At 41.6% G+C, this 20,599-nt stretch overlaps 2 protein-coding genes across 2 annotated transcripts; both read left to right on the forward strand.

The window, feature by feature from the left end:
• The first annotated feature begins 762 nt into the window (after positions 1 to 762).
• Positions 763 to 1,442, forward strand: LOC111233064 (E3 ubiquitin-protein ligase RNF152-like). Its single transcript, XM_022760810.1, has one exon. It carries the CDS (start codon positions 769 to 771, stop codon positions 1,414 to 1,416), a length of 648 nt encoding a protein of 215 aa, XP_022616531.1. The 5' UTR covers positions 763 to 768; the 3' UTR covers positions 1,417 to 1,442.
• Positions 1,443 to 3,025: 1,583 nt separating this feature from the next.
• On the forward strand, positions 3,026 to 19,832 carry dvl2 (dishevelled segment polarity protein 2). The gene is made up of 15 exons (XM_022760725.1): positions 3,026 to 3,494; positions 8,147 to 8,216; positions 10,801 to 10,955; positions 12,953 to 13,062; positions 13,277 to 13,406; positions 13,747 to 13,837; positions 14,021 to 14,090; positions 14,276 to 14,415; positions 14,609 to 14,685; positions 14,789 to 14,856; positions 14,940 to 15,074; positions 15,544 to 15,675; positions 16,777 to 16,953; positions 17,336 to 17,560; positions 18,134 to 19,832. Exons 1-15 carry the CDS (start codon positions 3,334 to 3,336, stop codon positions 18,694 to 18,696), a joined length of 2,304 nt encoding a protein of 767 aa, XP_022616446.1. The 5' UTR covers positions 3,026 to 3,333; the 3' UTR covers positions 18,697 to 19,832.
• Positions 19,833 to 20,599: the final 767 nt, after the last annotated feature.

A 20,599-nucleotide genomic window follows, 5' to 3' on the forward strand; every position in this document is an offset into this window, starting at 1 on the left:
AAAAGAGATTTATTTTGTCGTTACGGGCGTCAATTCAGAAAACGCTTGTAGACATTGTGGCTGATTATTGTATTTTGTTGTTTGATTTGGCATAGGCTACTTGTTGTGATGAGAGACACAACTAGGAAGAAAATATGGATATTGTCTCAAAAAATGTGGAACTATTCCTTTAACTAAACATTTATTTGACTCTGACACAGCAGTTTACGTTCATTCAACGTACGTGGGCCCTGTTGGTGTTGTGTCATTTCAAATGTTCCTTATTGTTGAATTACTGACGTGAAACAAATGTAGGCTTAAATGATGAAAACAGAGTCATGTTGACACACATATGCAGAGAGTATTCGTGCTGTGACTTATTACTTCCTTTCACAGATCCTTTGTTGCTTTGCTTGTTCTTTATTTCCCAACTTCCTGGACACGCTCTGAGTGTCTTGCAAGCCAGCACACACAATATGGAGAAGGGGTGATTGTGAGTTCAGGGTGGGGGGTGGTTAGATGGTGGATGTCTGAGTGGTTAAATGGATGAATGCTATGACTCATGGGCTGTGGAATCTGTTCATAAAACTCAGACGAAACAAAGCAGCATCCCTGGGGGAGCAGATGTTGATGTTTAAATGCCACATAACCTTCTGGAGTTCTCGTCGTCTCACAGACTCGAAGTTGATCTTGTTTTCTCTCTACAGATTTTTACCATCTTCTGTTGAAGATTCATCTATAATTTGCATCTTGCCATCACTGAGCTCCCAGGCCTGTCTCCCTCCCCCCATGACAGAGGATGTTGTACCAGCTCCCCAGCAGGGGGACCCAGCTGCTGCAGCACCCACCCCTGGGGAGCCAGGGGTGGGTGTGGATGTGGAGTGTCCCATCTGCTACCAGGAGTACGACCAGTACAACAAATGCCCCCGGATGCTGGAGTGCCTCCACGTTTTTTGCACAGAGTGCCTCCAGAAGATTCAACTCTGTCGCTGCGAGCCCCCCGACCCCCACAGCCCACCAGCCATCCCCTGCCCCCTGTGCCGCCACCTCACCCCCTTAGAAACAGGAAATGCCCTCTCCTTACCCTGCAACTCCCGCATCCTGGCCAGGCTGCCCCCCGTGGCCTTCCGCCTGCCTGTGACCATGGCGACCCGCCTGGCCACGGTCACCCAGAGGGTAGTACTCTCCCTGGAGGGCGACAACAGGGACACCCGCTTCATCATCCTGCCCACCGTCAGCCTGAGGGTGCAGCAGATGCACCCGGACAGACCGTACGGCACGGCGCCAGGCCTTGTGGGTGAAGAGGAAGTCATACAGCAGAGCAAGAAGACGCTGTTCTGTGTGCAGCTGCTGGCTGTCATCTTCTGGGTGCTGTTTGTGATCACCTGCGTGGTCGGGGTGGTGTTTGGGCCACATTTCTTGAACAGACAACTTTGAGAGGAAACTGGTTTTATCTCATTTTGTAGCAGATGTAGTTCTTGATATGAAGTCATGTAAAAAAAAAAACATAGTTGACACATGAAGGTTTAGAGCACATAAAACACAAATTGTTTTTCAATTATATTTTGATGAATATATTGTTGACCACTGTGGTTGCTATTCACCCTGTAGTTATGGGACCTACTCATATTCTATTTTTTTTTTAACTAGAATACCATCATGTATACCAATCCTTCCTTACTGTACTGCATAGCTGCCTCTCTTTCATTAATAGATTGATGAAGAGTTCCCTCTAGTGGTTTATATGGAAATGGATGAACTGAGCTCACATCCATAATATTTATTATTTTTGAATACTCTGAGGTGCTGTCATTTATCATTCACATCAATGTTTGCAGTTTTTCCCTGTCAGCTGATGATTGTACTGCTAATGAAAAAAATTGAATAAAGCTGGTGTACATAACACATTTGCACTGTGTCAGGTGTGTATTTAGAAAATTACAGAAAAACTGGGCAGGTAAATAATAGCGTCTGTGTGTGTGTGTGTATGTGTGTGTGTGTTTGTTTGTGTGCTGCCCCTTTGTGGTGTAAAATACAGTAAAAATATTGTGATGATGAACCTGCCTAAGAGGTCCCAACAGGCCAGATTAAATACTTAAGGACTATTATCTTTAATGATGGCATTAAATAATGTAACAATGCAAAGTGATTGTAAGATGGATGTGTTTTCCGCTGTGTGTATGTTTGTGTGCATTTTTCTGTATGGGGCTGTGTGGATCTTTTTTGTATTTGATAATGCTGATGGTTCATGAGTTTATTAGATTAGATCATTCATTAGATCTTTTTGGGAGACCATAGTGAATTTGATTCAGAATGAAAATATTAACATTACTGAACAAATGTAGGCCTATATAAGCACAACTGTACCGGTCCCTCTTGAGTGCTTGTTTAATTTTAATTTTAATTTGGTGAAACACATTCTTTTTTTGGGGAATATGCCTGATGTAAGTTTTGATACATACATTTGACATTAACCAAGACAGTTAAGACAGGTCCGTCATTACTACCTGAATTTTATTATGTCAGTTAAAATCATGATTTAGTAGTGTATATCCCCAAATAAATGCTCAGTTCATTAAAGTAGCCAACTGCAACTCCAACCAACTCACAATGCCTTTGGGGTCTTGAAGGGTCTGGGGACCCAGGGACAGTTGCTCGCCTTGCCTGGTTGGATCCATCCATGTAGTTTAGTAGTATTTAAGGGATTCATACTTGTACCTACAATCACATTCACATTCATTCACAGTAAAACAGTGAAAACTGTTTAAAAAGGAGTAAAAGAAGCAATAAAACAACAGCGCAGAAAACGTGGTGTATGAATGTGAATTAGTTGTGGGTGTTCTGTTGGTTAAAAACAAATATAAGTATTTTTCAATACTTCTCAGTAATAATAATAACGTTGGGGGTTCGGGGCGGGGGTGCATGGCTGGGAGAGAACGTAAAAGAAAGGGGGGGTGCGTGTTTACGTCACACGCCGCGTTGGCTCGCATAAAGTGGAGAAAAGTTTTTAGACCCCCTCCCCTGTATGTTTTTGTTGGGGGAAAAGTTGTTGGTAGGTAGGTCGTGTGAATGTAGCGTGTCCGTCGTTTTTTCGCCCCTCGGTAACAGGGGGAATGCGAGTTTTTAGTTGTGCAAAGTCGGAGTACGAGTTTTTGAGCAGGGTTTTAACGCTTTACGTCCTCTGGCTCGGACTGAAAATCTCAGTGGCCATCATCGTTTCACCTCTGCCGTCTCGTTAGCCACCTAGCTAACTCCGCTGCTAGCTAACTACCCAACAAAGTTAACGCTACCTCGCCTCTTAGTGTGTGTTTCTTGTGGTAACTTCCAGCTTGGGGAAAAAAACCAACCGCAGAGATGGCGGAAACCAAAATAATTTATCATATCGACGAAGAGGAGACGCCGTATTTGGTGAAGATACCCATTGCTGCCGAAAATATCACTTTGCTGGATTTTAAACAGGTCTTGAACAAGCCGAACTACAAATTCTTCTTCAAGTCTATGGACCAGGACTTCGGGTGAGCTGCAGTGATTTTTTTCCTTTAGCAGAGAAGAGCTGTGTGTTTTGCATGCTAAATGAAGGGTGATAAAAGCTGATACACATTTAGTAAACACCTCATGCAAGGTAAATGTGACAAAAGGTGGAAAACAATCCTTTCATGTGCCATTATTTTCTGAGTGGAAGAGCGTTAACATATCTTAAGTTAACACTTACAATGCTTGTTAATTTGAAAAAAGCAATGAAATGCATGCTTGTTTGCGTGTCAAAAAGTCATGCAATCTTATCTTGTGACCGGCTGTCGCATATTTCCCAACACAGGGAATAATTAAAGGTATAGACAGGGTGAACTTGAATAAAGCCAGCCAGCCAGTCAGGGCACCATTCAACCAACACATCCCTAATCTGAAACTGCAGAGTAATAATGACTGCTGATGAATATCTAAGTGCTTCTATAAATACTAAGGGTATGTAGGCAGGGACATTTCTCAGAAAACATCATCATTACAATGGGAGGCATTCCCTGTCCCTGCTGCTTTTCTTTACCATAATCCTCATCCCTCCCTCCCTCCTTCAGTCCATCATCTTGTGAAATCCTCGCCTTTTCTTTCTTTCAGGACTGAAGCCAGGGTTTTGTCTCCCCTCTTTAACACTTTGGCCTGCCAGCCATCCTTTCATTCCCTGGCTTCCTCCCGTCCTCTCCCCTTTCTCCCAGCCCACTCCTCCAGAAAGAGCTGTCTCCTCTCCTCTATCAATTAATCTTTTTTTTCTGTGTGGCTGCTGTGCATTTTCCTGCAGAGGAATGCATGTTTGTGGTTTATTCACCCAGTGAGACCCTTAGGGCTTCTGTTAAATGCATTGTAGTCTTGGATGAGCGTTAAGGCTGGGCTATTTGCCTCTTTTCCTCTTTGGATGGCACCACCACAGCATGTGCCAAGGCGAGCTGTAATATCAACTCCAGCAACAAGATGAAATGGATGAGATGCCTTTTCATTAGGCCTTGCGCGAGCTGAATATTAATAGCAGCAACATCAATAACTGGCTATTAGAGATTTGTTTCAGCAAATCTGTGGTAAGTGCCTTTAAAAATATCTAACATCTGGCTTTGCGTCATTGAAATGATTAATTTAAATGTGTCGACAACTATTTTGATAATTTTAGTTATTTATCAAGTAAAAATGCAGTTTCCCAAATGAGGTGAGCTGCATTATTATAAATGATGCTTGGTCAGACTAGTGAGCAATGTTGCAACATCACTTTTGGCTCTGCGAACTTGTGTTTGGCATCTGTCATAGTTCTGGCAAATTACAGACTCAGTTATTCACAATTTCATTACAAAAATAGACAATAGATAGTGAAAGTAATCCTTTGTAGCCTACACACAGTTTTTAGTAAACTTTTTGCCAAAGTTCCTGTGTAAATAAATAAAATTCAGCGTGTGTCTTCTGTGATTGCACAGAAATATGGTTTAGGGCCGTACCTCATGATATTATTATTATTATTATTGTTATTAAATACAAATTATTTTCTCAATTAATTTTTGGTTTCTTATAATTTCAGTTTGTTGTGGAAATATCCATTTCAAATTCCCAGAGACCACAATGACATTTTCACATAACTTGTTTTGTTCAATCAACAATGGAAAACTTAAAGATATTAAGATCATTTTCAAACCATTACTTATCAAAAACAATTGCAGAATAATTTTCTGTTCAATATTGTTTCAATAAATAACCAATGCCTACCCCATTTAGACGAATGAGGGCAGATTAAGTAACAGTACAAATCAACAGCATCACAAAACCTCCAAAATAACCATAAACTTGAATCAACACCTCTTTAAAAGTGTTTCAACAAGAACTGAACATTATTACCATCATGATTTACTGCAGGACTGTTGTATTAGACGGCATTAGTTTTAGCTAGATGTACCTAATAAACTGACAATTACATGTTCACCTAATGACTGTGTGAAGCTATTATCTGCAATTGTCATGGGCATTCTAATGATCTCAATTATTTTAACTTGACTGGCCTTACCACAATCCTCAGGGTAATTTCCAAGTTAGCCGTCAAATTAGGAGCTTGTCCCTTCGTAACTGGACAGGACATTATTAAGTTTAGGCCCTGTATGCTTGAAAGTGAGCACACAATGTTAGTGATTTTCCAAAGGCAAAATGTCCTCATCTCAAAAGAACCGCCCACGCCAGACTTTGTCCACAGAGCAAGGAAAGTCTTTCAAAGAGAAAATGGCAGAAAAATTCCCTGTTCTTAAGTTTAAATTGCGCAGCCTGGCGTCACATACTCTCATTTGAATATCTCCAACTGAGTTCAGATGAAAAATTTCAAACATAGCTCTGAGTCAGCTGTCCAATCAAAGCAGGGACGTTTTTTCCCCCCTCTCCGACCCAGGAGAGGAGTGTGTAATAGTGTGTGTTTTCATTTGCCCTGGTACGAGGCCAGCTGTCGACCAGAGCTGTGTGTGTGGCAGTGGGGGAGATCCGTGGAGCAGAGCAGGCCAGGGCCGGTGCTGGGAACCTGGGGCTGGACGGAGGCCATTTGCTGGGTTTCTGGGGTTGTCCACAGGGAGAAGGAAGGGGAGAAAGAGTGGGGTGGTGTTCACTCAGAGTTATTGGATATTCTGCTGTGTTTGTGTGCTGTAAAGGGGATCAGGGAGCTGTTTCAGTAAGATTCATTGTTAGAAAAGAGATGCTGTGTTGGGTGTGAGGAATTTAATGGGAGCAAGGGACTGGGGGGAAAAAAGGGAAGTGGGGGGTGAAAAACTTAGGTTTTAGTAAATCCAACTGGACTCAACATATTCAGGGCTGTCTGTGCATTATTTGAGGTATTGTAGAGTGTGTGTGAAATGGCTCGACTGGTCACTTGTTTGTTTGGAGGGTAGAGGAATGAAGACAATTACATTCTCTGGAGAAGAATGTTGCATCAGCTCATCTGCCGTCGTAGATGCACTTTCTCGCAGCAGGAAATATTTGTTAACTAACATTCAGTAGCCATACACACGGCTCTCCAAAGCTAAGGCTTCCTGCAACAGCTCCCCACCAGTGCCCACAACAATCTGGCCGTATGCTAACACTCACCCACAAAACCAGCTCTCAACAGCTGCTTACGAAAGCCCAGTGGAGCCTGACCAAGTCTCACACACATAAGAGGAGGCACACTGGCGGATGAAGCTGGAAAAAGAAAACTTTTGAAGGGGTTTGGAGCAGTCAAGTGTCCTCTGTGTGGCACTTGCACCCGGCCCCTATCCCGGCCAACTTCTGTAATAATGTAGTGGCAGTCTGCTGGGGGGAAATTACACAGTTGAAGCTGAATGTTTGCCTTTCTGACAATCATGGAGGAAGATCACTGAGGAGGGAGCCAGGCGGATGTGTTGCCTTTAAGGATTTTGGCCATGTGGAGGCTGGGCTCTGGAGGTAGCTGTTTCTGAGAGGTTACTGTTGTTATGTTTGCATGCATATTTAGTGACCAGGTTGTGTAATTTGCAAGGAGGCACAAAAGCAGTAAGAGTGTGTGTTTAACTCATCACTGTGACAGAAGAAATTCCACAGCGTCTCACTTGCTGGAGGAAGCAAATTAGTTTCATTTGTTCTTTTCTTTGATATCTGCTGTGCTGAGTCATGACTTCAGACTTGGTTGTATTTTGGTAATAATATTAGATCTGAGCAGAATCCCAGTGATATTATTACTAGTGGATTACTAGTGGATTTTGTTTTGATGTTACAGATTGATGGTCAGTGAGGGAATGATTGCTTTTATTGGTTAGTTAAACCACTGATAACAATGCAAAGTGACATTAGTATAAGATAATGTCATAAGGAGTAAAAATCCCTTTGAGCCAAAAAGGTGAATTTCCTCAATTTAACACCAAAAAGATAAGAAAATAATGTAAGGGGAAATGGAGACAAGTGTTCAAAAGCCAGCAGTTGGATTTATGTGTCAGAGATTTTGTCATACTGTATATTACCCAGTGTTTTGGGTCATTGGCAAAGTTGCAAATCAGTGAGCAGGATGTCTTTATGGCATTGTTTGACTTTTATTTGAATTAAAGTACTTTTAATTTGTCAAGTATTTAATTTACCAGATAAACAAAAACAAACAATTTTATCTTTAAACTTTTCCTCAAATTATTTCCAGAAGATTGTATATTCTTATTGTGAACTAAAGCTTCATATATTGTGATGGAGGAATTTGTCCATATTGTCCATCCCTCGCTAGGACTCAAGTGTACAAACACTTCAAAATCAACCATACTTTTTAAATGTCACTTTAACATTACAGTTTCAGCTGTTTTGTGTCATATGTGATGTAAGCTGAAGTACTACTCTACAAGAGCCATTGTAGACAGTTGTGTCAGCCACAAACTGATACATAAGACACCTGGTACCACATGTAAAAGGAATAAGGCAAATAATCCTGGTATATGATTTAGTTCAGCCATGTTGTTATTGTAGCCTAATAATTTTTATGTAATGTGTCAGTAATGTAAACCATTGCCTCCTGTTTCACTTTTTTCTTTATGACTAGACTAAAGCCTTGGCAAAGCTTTTCCTCCACTCTACTGTACCATCCACATACCACATACCATGCCATAATGTTACGAGAGCTGAACAATTTATACCTCCTAATGCTCACTCTGTCTCTCTTCTTCAGGGTGGTGAAAGAAGAGATTTCCGATGACAGTGCCAAGTTGCCATGTTTCAACGGCAGAGTGGTGTCATGGGTAAGAAATAATAAACCTGCTGTATATTTCTAATAAAAATCAAAGTGGGAGCCATCCGGATGTCACTGGTAACCATTGTTCGAAATTTTTAAGTGACCTAATTTCAACAATTTCCCAATGAGGTTTGTCTGAAAATGTCAAGACTCGGCTTTTGTCTGAAAAGTCAGCCAAGATTATCAGCCAGCGGCTGTTTTCAGAAACCACTTTTCCTTTTCCTGTGCATTCCCCCAGACCTCCCTCAGACTAATGATCTTGTCTAACAAGCAGCACTAAAATGGAGTAATTAAAGTTCAGATTTCAGTCATTAAATTTGAGTAATAGTATATCATATTGCCACATCACGCTCTTTTGTTGTTTAGGCTTATGTTTGGGAGAGCGTTTGGTAAAAAATATCTTGGGAATAATCTTTTGGAAAGAGTGGGAAGCCTGAAACAGACTAACTGTTTCGTCAGGTTAAACAGGAGGAAAGAGACTAGAGAAGAGATCCATGTGAAAAATGTTCTTGGAGCTTTAGCCACAGTCTGAGTCACTGTAGCCAACAGTGTGCACTGTAAGTTTAGCAAGACTATAAAAATGTTCATCTCAGCCTCAGTTAAATCAGTTGCCCTTCCTTTTAGTTTTCTATGATTCCATTGCAACAAAGAATTTTCTTAAATCAAGTATGATTATTATTTTTTATTATTTTAATAGTATTGAAAGATAATGCACAAAAGATAGGAAAATAAAAAATCAACAAAGCATGAGGGCCAAGTGGGGTACACATTTATATTCTTTGTTGTTTGCAATGAAGCTGATCCATTTTCTCACAAGGTTCTCCCCAACACAGTTATTTCCAGCATTATGTCTATACATTTCTTAAAGCCTTGGAGGTTGCTTTTCATACCACTTTTGGGTTATTGCATCTTTGCAGGCAACCAGCTGTGACATTTCTAGGATTAAAATTCCTACATGAAGTAAAAATAACTGGAAAGACAAAACGCAGTCAGTGGCCAGTTTATTAGGTACACGTGTACGATTGAACAAATAAGACAGTGCCGCCATAAAATCTACTTTTATGCCTAAAATGTTCTGTCATTTTTGACACTGTCAGAGGTTTTAATTGAATTATTGAATGACTGCATTATACAGTATTCAGAAGTTTTTCTAATATTCTCATGTGTGCAAATATGGAGGATGAAAATTTGAAACACTGTCTAGTACCACACAGCTACACACAATTCACACAATTGTGGCAATGCAAACAAAAACTAGACATTATAAACTTGGTAAAAGTAGAATTTATGGCAGAGCTGTTGTATTGAGTTGCAATACGTTGGACAGTTGTTCCCAATAAAGTGGCCACTGAGTTTTTATACTTGATGTAAAAATCAGAACAGATACATGACACAATGCAATAAATCAGCACATTACAATGATCATTTGAAGATGCAACATATGGAGTCAAAGCGGCTTTTCCGTTTGATGAGCAAATCATGAGGAAGGCAAATGTTTCTCTCATTGTGTTAATGGATATTAAAGCTTGTGAGTTACAAGCAGCGCAGCTTGTTACCAGTTAGAGAACAGTGCCAGGTACAGTTTCCATACTTTCCATTTCTCCAGCAGAAGGCCCAGTTGTTATACCCCACCCAGCAGGTTACATTTGAATACAGACAAAACATGGGGACTTGGCCCAGATAAGCAGGTTTGAGGCCTGAGCATCTGTTAAGTGCATAAGAACGAGGGAAGGCATTAAAAGAGAGGGGAACAAAGAGCAGAGACCAGAGGGACTGATATGTGATCTGCACGCCAAGATGGATTGAGGGATCCCAGAAGACGAGTGTTTCATAGTCACATAGCCATTAGTGGGGAGGGAAAAGCAGGGAGTGACTCAGTAAAGAGGTTGAACGTCAGCCTTTCGAGGCTGAGGGACTCCATTTGGTTAAATTGTTTTGATGGGGAATACTAAGCTTGTTTATCTGAACTCCATAAATGCATCAAACCTCAAACGGTGTCTATGCAGGCAAGTTCTCTGCAGTGATTTGGTGTTGAAATTAATGGATTTTGAATATTTTCAGTAATAACAGGCAATATTCTTCTTATATTTTAGCATATTTTTTGGTCAACTGGTCTTAACTACATTTTATTCCCTTCTGTAATTGGACGCTGAATGACATTCATCCTGTGTGTGTGTGTATGTGTATGTGTGTGTGTGTGTGTGTGTGTGTGTGTGTGTGTGTGTGTGGACTTTTGTAGTATAAATGAAGAGAGACAGGTTAAGTGTAGGATAACATTTCAGTATGCCCTTGAGACGCCCAACTGAAAAGAGTACAGTGTTTGTGTCAGAGTAATTGACATCTTACCCATTTTCCCTCCCTTTACTCTCTACCTCCTTCCTACTCCTCCTTTCATTCCTCTCATGTTCTCACCCTTTCTTCTCTCTGCCCTCTCTCAATTTGTACTATGTGTTTTATGCCAATTTCTCTCCACTCCACATATTTCCTTTCTTTTTTTTGCACCACTTTTCATCCTGTTTCTCTTTACCTTGGATACTTTCTTCTGCTTGTCTCTCTGAATATTTCTTTTTTTTTTCCCCTTTCTTTTTCAGTTGGTATCTTCAGACACTCCAGCAGCAGAACCTCCAGTGGCAGTCGTTCCTCCCGTGGAAACGACCACCCAGCCTTCGCCCCCTCCTCCGCCCCTGCCACCCCCACCCGCAGAGAGGACAGGGGGTATCGGGGACTCCAGACCGCCCTCCTTTCAGTAAGCAAAGCACACACATTCATTAGAAACACTACACTGTATATTTACCTGGAGAGGGGCATCACACGCCCAAAAACCTTCTCAAAACCAGCATATTTCACCTGGGCCTCCAAACATATACATTAGTGTGTCTCACATAGCTGTAATGATGATACTGTATTTTTCCTGAATATCTCACACACTCCCAGTCTCAGGTTACAACAAGAATAGCAAGAACAGTACAGCTCATTTGAACCAGACCTTAGCTGAGGCTGCTCTTGTTATTAACGCGACCAGCTCTTTGAATACACTGAACCCAAACAATCTGATTTTAAAAGGTTCTTACTTTTTTAATATAGTTTAAACAGTGTACTGTTGGTATACGGTGTACTGTATAAAAAATATCAGAGCCCATGCATATTGATGTTTCATTAACCAAGGTTTAAGTCAGCTTTGGTTTTGTTTTAAAATGTCATTAAACCGGTAATAATTGATTTTTTTGGCCACTTGGAGGTCATTGCAACGAGCTGCATACACAACACTTATGTATTTATCACCTTATGAAGTTCATATGGAGAATGTGTTGGCAAACAGTTGCCTCTTTACACATCCAGCAGGCACAGAGCTATTAGCATTCATTTAGTGCTGTATTTCTGTTCATGTGATAAATGTAGGTCTGATATTCACTCTGTTTCGATTTCCATCATCTGCTGAAGGACATATCCTTGTCTTTAGCTGATAAATGCTCCACAATGTTTACTGGTCAGAAGCGAAGTTTGTCTGTCCACCGTTAATGTGTTGGGCACTTTATAAGAGCTTTTGCATTGAAATTCAAAATGACAGTGATGAGAGCAGTGAAGTTGTGGGCTGTAAAACCAAGACAATCGGTTGAAGGATGCTGAAACGCTCCGTGGAGCTGAGGGGAACTACAGACTCGTATGATAATTCTGTGGGTTTGTTAATTAGAGCAACTCCTTTCAGATTACACAGTTTAATTTTAATAACTTTTTTTTTAATGAGATCTTAGCTCTTCAAGAAGTCTGATGTCTGGAGCACTTTAAGTTTGGTTGAGGGGTCAAATAGAGTTCAGACCCAGCATTGTAACCTCCCATTACAGCTGCAGTGCACTCATTCATCTCTTATGTTTGGACCTCGTCCTGTCTGTCTCCTTTGGCTTCAGGACGGTGGCCTGATGGTTTTTGAATCCAATTTCAAATTAAACAATTTCTTTTTAACTTCACTAAATGTGCGGTTTGCAGGCGGTGGAGGATTAACCGCGTCAGTTTTTTCTTTCCATGCTGTGTTTGGAGCTGGATCAACACCATTGCTCATACTGGAAAATGAAATGTAATTTTTCATGTTGTGGGTTCACTGTGACTGTCTGATGAAGAAAAGTTTCATTCTTTTCAGCCTGCTGTCATCATGAACCAGCACTTTCTTTGTCTATGTGTGTAATCGGCACATCTGTTGGTACGAGCATGATACTGAAGTCTGGTGTACCTGTGTACGTCTTTATGCCTCTGTGCTGGAGACACCCAGAGCTGGAGGCATTATGTTTTCACGTTGTCTGTCCATCTGAACGCGTTATCTCAAATTTGGTGCAAACATTAATTTGAACTCAAGGATCAACTGATTAGACTTTGTTGGTCAAACGTCAATATCACAGTGACCTCACAAAACACGGTTTGGGCATTGTGAACCCAATATCTTGGGAACTCAATGGAATCCCTTCAAATTCGACACACATTTGTAGCCAAATTCTGATTTATTGGTTGCTTTGTAGCCGTATGGTTATCGGTTTATTTCTATTCTAATTGGTTTGTTGGTTTGCAGCTCTGTTCTGATTGGTTTATTTGTAGACGTATTCTGATTGGTTAGTTGAAATCGATCTTCCTAGTCATCTTAAGAAGCCATGCTAACGCTTGACAGATCCCCTGTAATCTGATCTGTTCAGTGCAGATTTAAGTACAACCACAGTATAACTAATTCCAACTGTGCTCCTGCTTCTTCTGTTACAGTCCCAATGCCACAGGCAGTGTGGAGACGTTGGACGACCAGACTGAAACAGAGTCTGTAGTTTCTTTCAGGAGAGAGAGACCTCGTCACAGAGAGAGCATCGAGCAACACGGTGAGAAACACAAGATCACAGTGCTGATGAAACATGCTCCTTTTGGATGGTGTGCCATCAAGACCTGGCATGCTTCCAGCATCCAAACAGTGACTAGGTCGTGATATAATCAAGGAATGTTGAGAAGTGAGGAATGTTTGTGATCTATAGAAAAAAAACTGACTTGAGCAAACATGAAAATTCACGGCGAGTATCTGCCTTTTCGGTGTCGCAGGGCCTCGTATGAATGGCCAGAGTCGTCTGGAGCGCCACCTGGCAGGATATGAGAGCTCCAGTACAGTGATGAGCAGCGAGCTAGAAACGACCAGCTTCTGTGACTCTGAGGACGACGACACCATGAGCAGGTGAGAGATTGATGAAAGAGGAGGGTTAACTGAGAAAGAAGAGAGCGGGATCAGTCTTCTCCTGAAAGTGTATGTGTGCCTTTTTAAATTTAATAGGTGTAATGGGAAAGGTATCAAAACACAAAATGGAAAAAATTGCAACAATTGAGAGACGGTAATGTTAAACATAAATGAGATAAATGACAATGGAAAATAATATTTTTGCTCAAGAATACCTAATTAGCTTGCTTAATATCTTGGTGGGTTTCAGACACAAAGTGTCACAAAAGGGAAGACGAGTACAAGCCTATTAAAAGTTTATGTCTGACCTTTCACCTCCTGTTGACCCTTGCACTTGTAGGTTCAGCAGTGCAACAGAGCAGAGCACAGCCTCCAGGCTTCTGAAACGGCACCGTCGACGCAGGAAACAGCGCCCTCCACGTCTGGAGAGGGTATGCGGAGACCCCTTTGTCAACTAATTTTCTCATGGTTTTTTCGCTTACTCCGTATGCATTTGCACGATTGCCCTCTGCTGTTATATGTTGAATCAGGACTTTATGGCAGGGAGCCACATCTGCATATCAATGAATTTGTAAGCAAATCTCATACTTGAATTTTGTGGTTTTCAACTCCAGGCCTCGTCCTTCAGCAGTGTGACAGACTCCACAATGTCCCTGAACATCATCACCGTCACTCTCAACATGGGTTTGTAAAGTCTCTGTCTTTGAACTTCAGTGTTTCTGGGAAGTTCTAGGGAAACTTTAAAATCAGTACCACAGTGTAAACTTGCAAAACAAGTACTGCACTACACTTTTTTTTTTTTTTTTTTTTTTTGAAGAAGAAGAATGTGTGAGCAATGTTAACTGTATTCTGATTTCTCAATAATGCAGAGAAGTACAACTTTTTGGGCATCAGCATTGTGGGTCAGAGCAATGAAAGGGGTGATGGAGGCATCTACATCGGCTCCATCATGAAGGGAGGAGCTGTGGCTGCAGACGGACGCATTGAACCTGGTGACATGCTGCTGCAGGTGAGCAGGGATTATGGCTTAATCCTGAACAAAGGGTTAGGGTAGAACGTCTTTGGTTATGAGACACTGAGGCTCATTTCAGGATCTTGATTTTGATTTAGTTGACATGTCTCTGTTTTTAAACACAAAACATGAAGTTGGTGCTTTTGTGTCTGAATTAAAATCTTTCTCTCCTGCTTTGATATTCACCAAGGTGAACGACATCAACTTTGAGAACATGAGTAACGACGATGCAGTGCGGGTACTGAGGGAGATTGTACACAAGCCAGGGTGAGTTGCTGCTCTCATTTTGAATATTATCAGGCCCAGTTTGAATGTCTTTGCAATCGGATTTTGAATGATGCTGATTTCTTATTCTTTTGGTGTTTGCTAGGCCCATCATCCTCACAGTGGCCAAGTGCTGGGACCCTTCTCCTCAGGGCTACTTCACTCTGCCTCGCAGTGAGTGACCACACTGCCTCACACCCACTGACAAACCAGCTTTTCTGTCGTTGAGTTTTCTAATCTCTTTTCTATCTGTGTAGATGAACCGATCCGACCCATCGACCCAGCAGCATGGGTCAGCCACTCTGTGGCTATGACTGGGGCGTACCCTCCTTACCCCGGCAGCTCCTCCCTCAGCACCATCACCTCCTCCTCCTCCGTCACTGAGACCGAACGTGAGAGCCTGTTTCCATATCCATCTCACTTTCTGTGTGCTGTAACTGACCTCTCCTCTTTATTCTCAGCTCTTCCACATCCACACCATCTTCTCATAAAACTATTCCCACTCTTAAACTTTGCCCAGTTTCTTTGTCAGTCTGTCCATATTCTAGACATGAATGATGGTCATTATTGTAATGTATATTTTTCCTGTGACAGTTTCTGTCTGTCTTTCTCTTGTAATGACACTGGCACAGGAATCATCTTTCACATCTGTCTGTCTCCCTTTGCGTCCACTGCTGTTATATGATGTGATAAATGATGTCTACGGCTTTCCTGTCTTTGATCTCCTCTTCAAAGTTCCTCTCCTTGCCTTCTTGTTTTGACCCAGTTCTGATTTCATCTCAGTCATTCTTTCATTTATCCTTGCATGTCTACACTTCTTCCTCTTCAGATTTCCTAAAGTTCTCTTCTTTCTCTCTCTAGGTTTCGATGACTTCAACTTATCACTACACTCTGACATGGCATCAGTTGCCAAGGCCATGGCTTCACCGGAGTCTGGTCTGGAGGTCAGGGACCGTATGTGGCTTAAAATCACCATCCCCAACGCTTTCCTTGGTAAGACAAACAACAAGAGGACATTGGTTTCATGAACCTTCTGTGCCTCGCGGGATTTTACAGGGCAGCCATTATGTTCACAGAATTAAAACCGTGTGACTTGTGAGAGGGGAAAAAAAAACGTTAGAGTACTAATGTGAGCGCCTGTTTTGACTGGAAACATCTGTTTAATTGGAATCACCTGCAACAGAATCACAAGGAGTAATTACATAAACTACATGCTTTCTCATTTTGTACTTTTTTTGTACGTTTTTGGCTGTATGCAATTTCTGATTTCACTTATTTTTTATCTGACTTGAATTTTCATTCTTAATATAGTAAAAATCCAGCAGGCGATCATGCTGGCAGACTCCATTTTGGTGAAGCTCTTGTTTGAGCGTGTCAGAGGTGCTAATTCATCTTGGTCAGTTTTAGGCTTTAGTTTGTTATGTCTTTTAAATGGTAATGCTGCTAAATTCTCCTTTTAAAGATGTTGGTTACAGACAGTGTCCTGCCACTGGCTGCATAGAAATAACACTATTTCTTTAGGAAACTTTCATCGTGTAATCCTAGATTTTTAAACCCAAATCTGATTTGCACTGCTCCTTATTGATGAAATACTCCATATTAAGTCCTGCTTACCACAAACCATTAACAGTGTTTGGAACAACTAATGCATTTATGCCCTTGGATGTTGCTCTCTGCTGTTGTAATTGTGCTGTAGAGGATTTATTTCTCCTAATTCTGATCTAATGTATCCTCCAAACTCAAATCTACTGCTGTTCATTCCTGTTGCTACTGTTTGCTACTGCGTTCACACTCTATATTTCTGTGCCCGTAATATGCAAGTACAGGTTGTCCTTGCTTATGATATATAAAAAAGTAACTTATATCCTGCACTTTTATTAATATTTAGTTTTGTACATCCCTGTGTTTTATGTGTGTGTGTGTGTGTGTATATTTTCACCCTTTTTATTTAATTATACTATGTATGTGTAATGCTGATGCATGTTTTAACTTTATTTTATTATGTATACTGGGCGTCTGTTTTGCTGAAATCTCCTTTGGCATAAATAAAGTTCTCTTTTAGCTTATCTTCCTTGTCTCTGCCTCCGACACCAGGCTCGGACGTAGTGGAGTGGCTGTTCCACCACATCGAGGGATTCCAGGACCGCCGTGAAGCCAGAAAGTACGCCAGCAACCTGCTGAAGGCCGGCTTCATTCGACACACCGTCAACAAGATCACCTTCTCCGAACAGTGCTACTACGTATTCGGAGACTTAAGCGACTGTGAGAACTGTGAGTTACTGGAAGAACACTGACATTAAAGAATGACTGACTGTGGATCTGCTTTAATCTGCTGAATGTTATAATCATATTTTGCACACAGGCCTTTTGTGGACTCACTGACTGTATCAGTTATGGAAGGATTTCTTTAATGTCCTGCCACCGCTAAACTTAGAACCTATAAAAAGAACTTTTGATAACTGGCAGGCAAAAACAAAGTGTTCACAAGATGCAGCCATGACATGTGCTCATGTATTTAATAGTCACGTTAAAAGGTAATATGATACAAAAATTAATATGATAAAGATATGTAATAAGTCAATCTTTAAAGGAGCATTTTGTGTAACATGTTCAGATTTTTCAATTGTTCACCTCCTTTTTATCTCCCACCCAGACATGGCCAATCTGTCCTTGAATGACAATGACGGCTCCAGCGGGGCCTCAGACCAGGACACCTTGGCTCCTCTGCCACTCCCCGGGGCCTCGCCATGGCCCATGATGCACACCTTCCCTTATCAGCCCTACCCTACACATCCCTACTCCAGCCAGCCACCTCCGTACCACGAGCTCACCAGCTACAGCTACGCCCCCGGCAGCACCGGCAGCCAGCACAGTGAAGGTGAGCACAGTCAGTGAGCATACCATACGTTTATGGATCGATTTCTTTAATTACTTACTTATAGTTACTGTAGTAGCTGTTTTTAAAGGGTCATCTCATGAAGTTCAGTGTACAGTTGTTAACAGTTGTATAATGTCATCTGTGGCTCTGGATGATGGCATCAGATTTATTAATAAAAGACTGTTGTGCTGCTTTATGGAAATTATATTATCAAGTGGTTTTGGATACAAACTAGGAACTAACAGTCAGGATATCCCGGCTTCTGTTGCTTTGATTTTGAAAAATCTGTCCTCCAACTTTATGGACATGCGATATTAATTTGCTAGTGTAGTCTTTTAAAGAAGCTCAGACATCTGAGATTTGAGAGTCAGCTGCGAAGAGTGTTGCATTCACAAACCCTGTTGTTGGAACATCAAATGCAGAAGAAAAACAATAAACAACCATGGATCTAATGTATAGTATTTGACTTTTTGCTGTTGAGCATCCATCTAAAAGTAGAGTCTTTACACTTCTACAGTTGCAGCTGTCTGGAAAGTAGAGACAGTCTAAAAAGCACTTTCTTTCTGACCACAGGGAGCCGAAGCAGTGGATCGACGAGAAGCGAGGGTGAGCGACGTCGCAGCAGTAAAGGTCCCGGGAGCACCGTGGGTGGAGGGGAGAAATCCCCCTCTGGCGGGGGTGGAGAAGGTGGCGGGGCTGACTCGCGCTCCGGCAGCGGCAGTGAATCAGAATACTCCACCCGCAGCAGCCTGCGGCGCGGCCACGGTTCTGCTGCCCCCAGTGAGCACAGCCACGCCTCCTCCCAGCGCTCACATCATCACCGCATACCCCAACCACCCCACATGTCTCCCTACCCGCCAGGTATCCTGCCCTACAACCCCATGATGGTGATGATGGTGCCCCAGCACCCACACCCGGCCATGGCAGCTGCTCACGCTCTTCCTCACACACAGCAGCTGGCCACAGCCCCCATGCACCCGGCTTTACCTCCACCCCCCTCCTCCACTCCAGGGGGACCTCCTGGCGCCCCGCCCACCCGTGACCTGGGCTCGGTACCCCCAGAGCTGACTGCATCACGCCAGTCGTTCCATCTGGCCATGGGCAACCCCAGCGAGTTCTTTGTGGATGTCATGTAGTTTCCCGGCCTTGGTGTTGAGTGACCATTCATGTGAAGTTAGTGTACGGTTCCCACTTGTTTTGACGAGAATCTGGTGGTAGCTTGTTGAGCTCACAAGTGCCTATTGGATTGAGGGCACTTGTTACAAATTTGGTGAGAACAGGGTTTAACATTGACAAAGAAAATATGACAAAAGTAAAACAATTAATGTGGGATATGGTCTGACTAGATGTGTCCACAAAGTCTAGATTCTTTCATTCAAAATTATTAAATAACACTCATTTTCAAGCCTAAATTCTTATCTCTGCAGTGGACATGTTTGTTTTTCTCAAAAAGCAAACTCTCAGTAAAATTTCTGAGTGCCTATCAGAGCTACTCAGCACTCTGGTTTTAGCCATTTTCAAAACAGAAAGATGATATTTTATGAAGGGAAGCACCTTCCCTAATCAGCCATTTATCTCAGAGCTGCCCATCCAGGAAGCGCACAGACCACAGTTTAACACTAGAGGGTGCCAGGTACACTGTGTACTTGAAAAGGATACAATCCTGTACATATATCTGGATCATCATGCCAGATTCATTGGTGGCACAGGAGTATATCAAGTGCCTTACTCGTTGCATTTTTAGAGACATTTTCACACTCCAAGTACGTAAAATAACTCATCTTGTTCCAGCATTGTTTGACAATGAACTTTTCTGTATATATCTACTATTCCTATGTAAATGCAATAATACAGAACAGCAAGCTCTAATGTGAAAAGAAAATAGGTCCAAATATGTCAGGTGAACTTGTGTTTAGTAATCACTGTCTAGGCCTAGTCGTCACACAAACTCTTATTGTGAGGAGTACCATGGTTGTTGGTATGGGACTGTAGAGGCTGAACGGTACTAGTCGGTGGAAATAAGATACTGAAAGCGGTACTTTTTGATTACATGCAGTGTATATCTTAAGTAACTGTGATCCAAACAGCTCCCCATGCTTATTTTTATGTTACTGACTCGCATTATTCACCTATTTCATTTTTGTATGAGTGACTATATAAATCATGTGTAACCCAACTGTTAAGGTGCTAAATGAAGAGTCAACATTTCAAAAAGAATGACATTGACAGTGTCACATTGTTTGATTTCATATTGCCACCTTTGTTTGTGTACTTGAGAATAAATTTGATACTTACATACTGTGCAGACTTAATTATTTTAGTCTGGAATTTAAAGTAAGTCATTTTGTGAATATGAACTTTCTCATACAACCAGATAAATTGAAAGACTGATGTGTTACCAGTCATGACAAAACCCAACTCCCCTCGTCCCCCATCCACCACCCCACACACAAGATTAATTTGTCCAGCATATCATCTGGCTGCCCTGGATACCTAGAACTGGTATGTTATTATTTGACATCATTTTCCTCGGGGTCACATGTAGTAACAAACTGTTAAACAAAAGGAATTTTGTCATCCTCTGGTGAAAAGAAAAAACCAACACTGTCAATATAAGAACAAAGTAACTAATTTTCCTTAAGAATTAAATTGGTTGATTTTAAAACCCTTAACAGTATTGTAATCACCAGGGTTAAATTACAATGTAATGTACATTTTGGAAGAAACATACTGAAACTGAAGAACATACACATTACTGCTCCTGTTCTACATCCCAAAGGTGTAGAACAGGAGAGCCTGTTGGTAACTGGAAAGGACACTGAACTCTGTCACATTCTTGAAACCAGTTTGAGACGACTTTTGTTTTGTGACATGGTGCGTTATAATGTTGAAAGTAGCCTTTAGAAGATGGATAACTTTGAGCGTAAAGAGATGCACATGGTGAGCAACAATACTCGGATAAACTGTGGCATTCAGACCATGATTGATTGGTATTAAGAGCTCAAAGTGTGCCAAGAAAATATTCCCCACACCATCACA

This window comes from Seriola dumerili, unplaced genomic scaffold (genome assembly GCF_002260705.1).
Source record: "Seriola dumerili isolate Sdu_G_001 unplaced genomic scaffold, Sdu_1.0 BDQW01000362.1, whole genome shotgun sequence".
Lineage (NCBI taxonomy): Eukaryota > Metazoa > Chordata > Actinopteri > Carangiformes > Carangidae > Seriola > Seriola dumerili.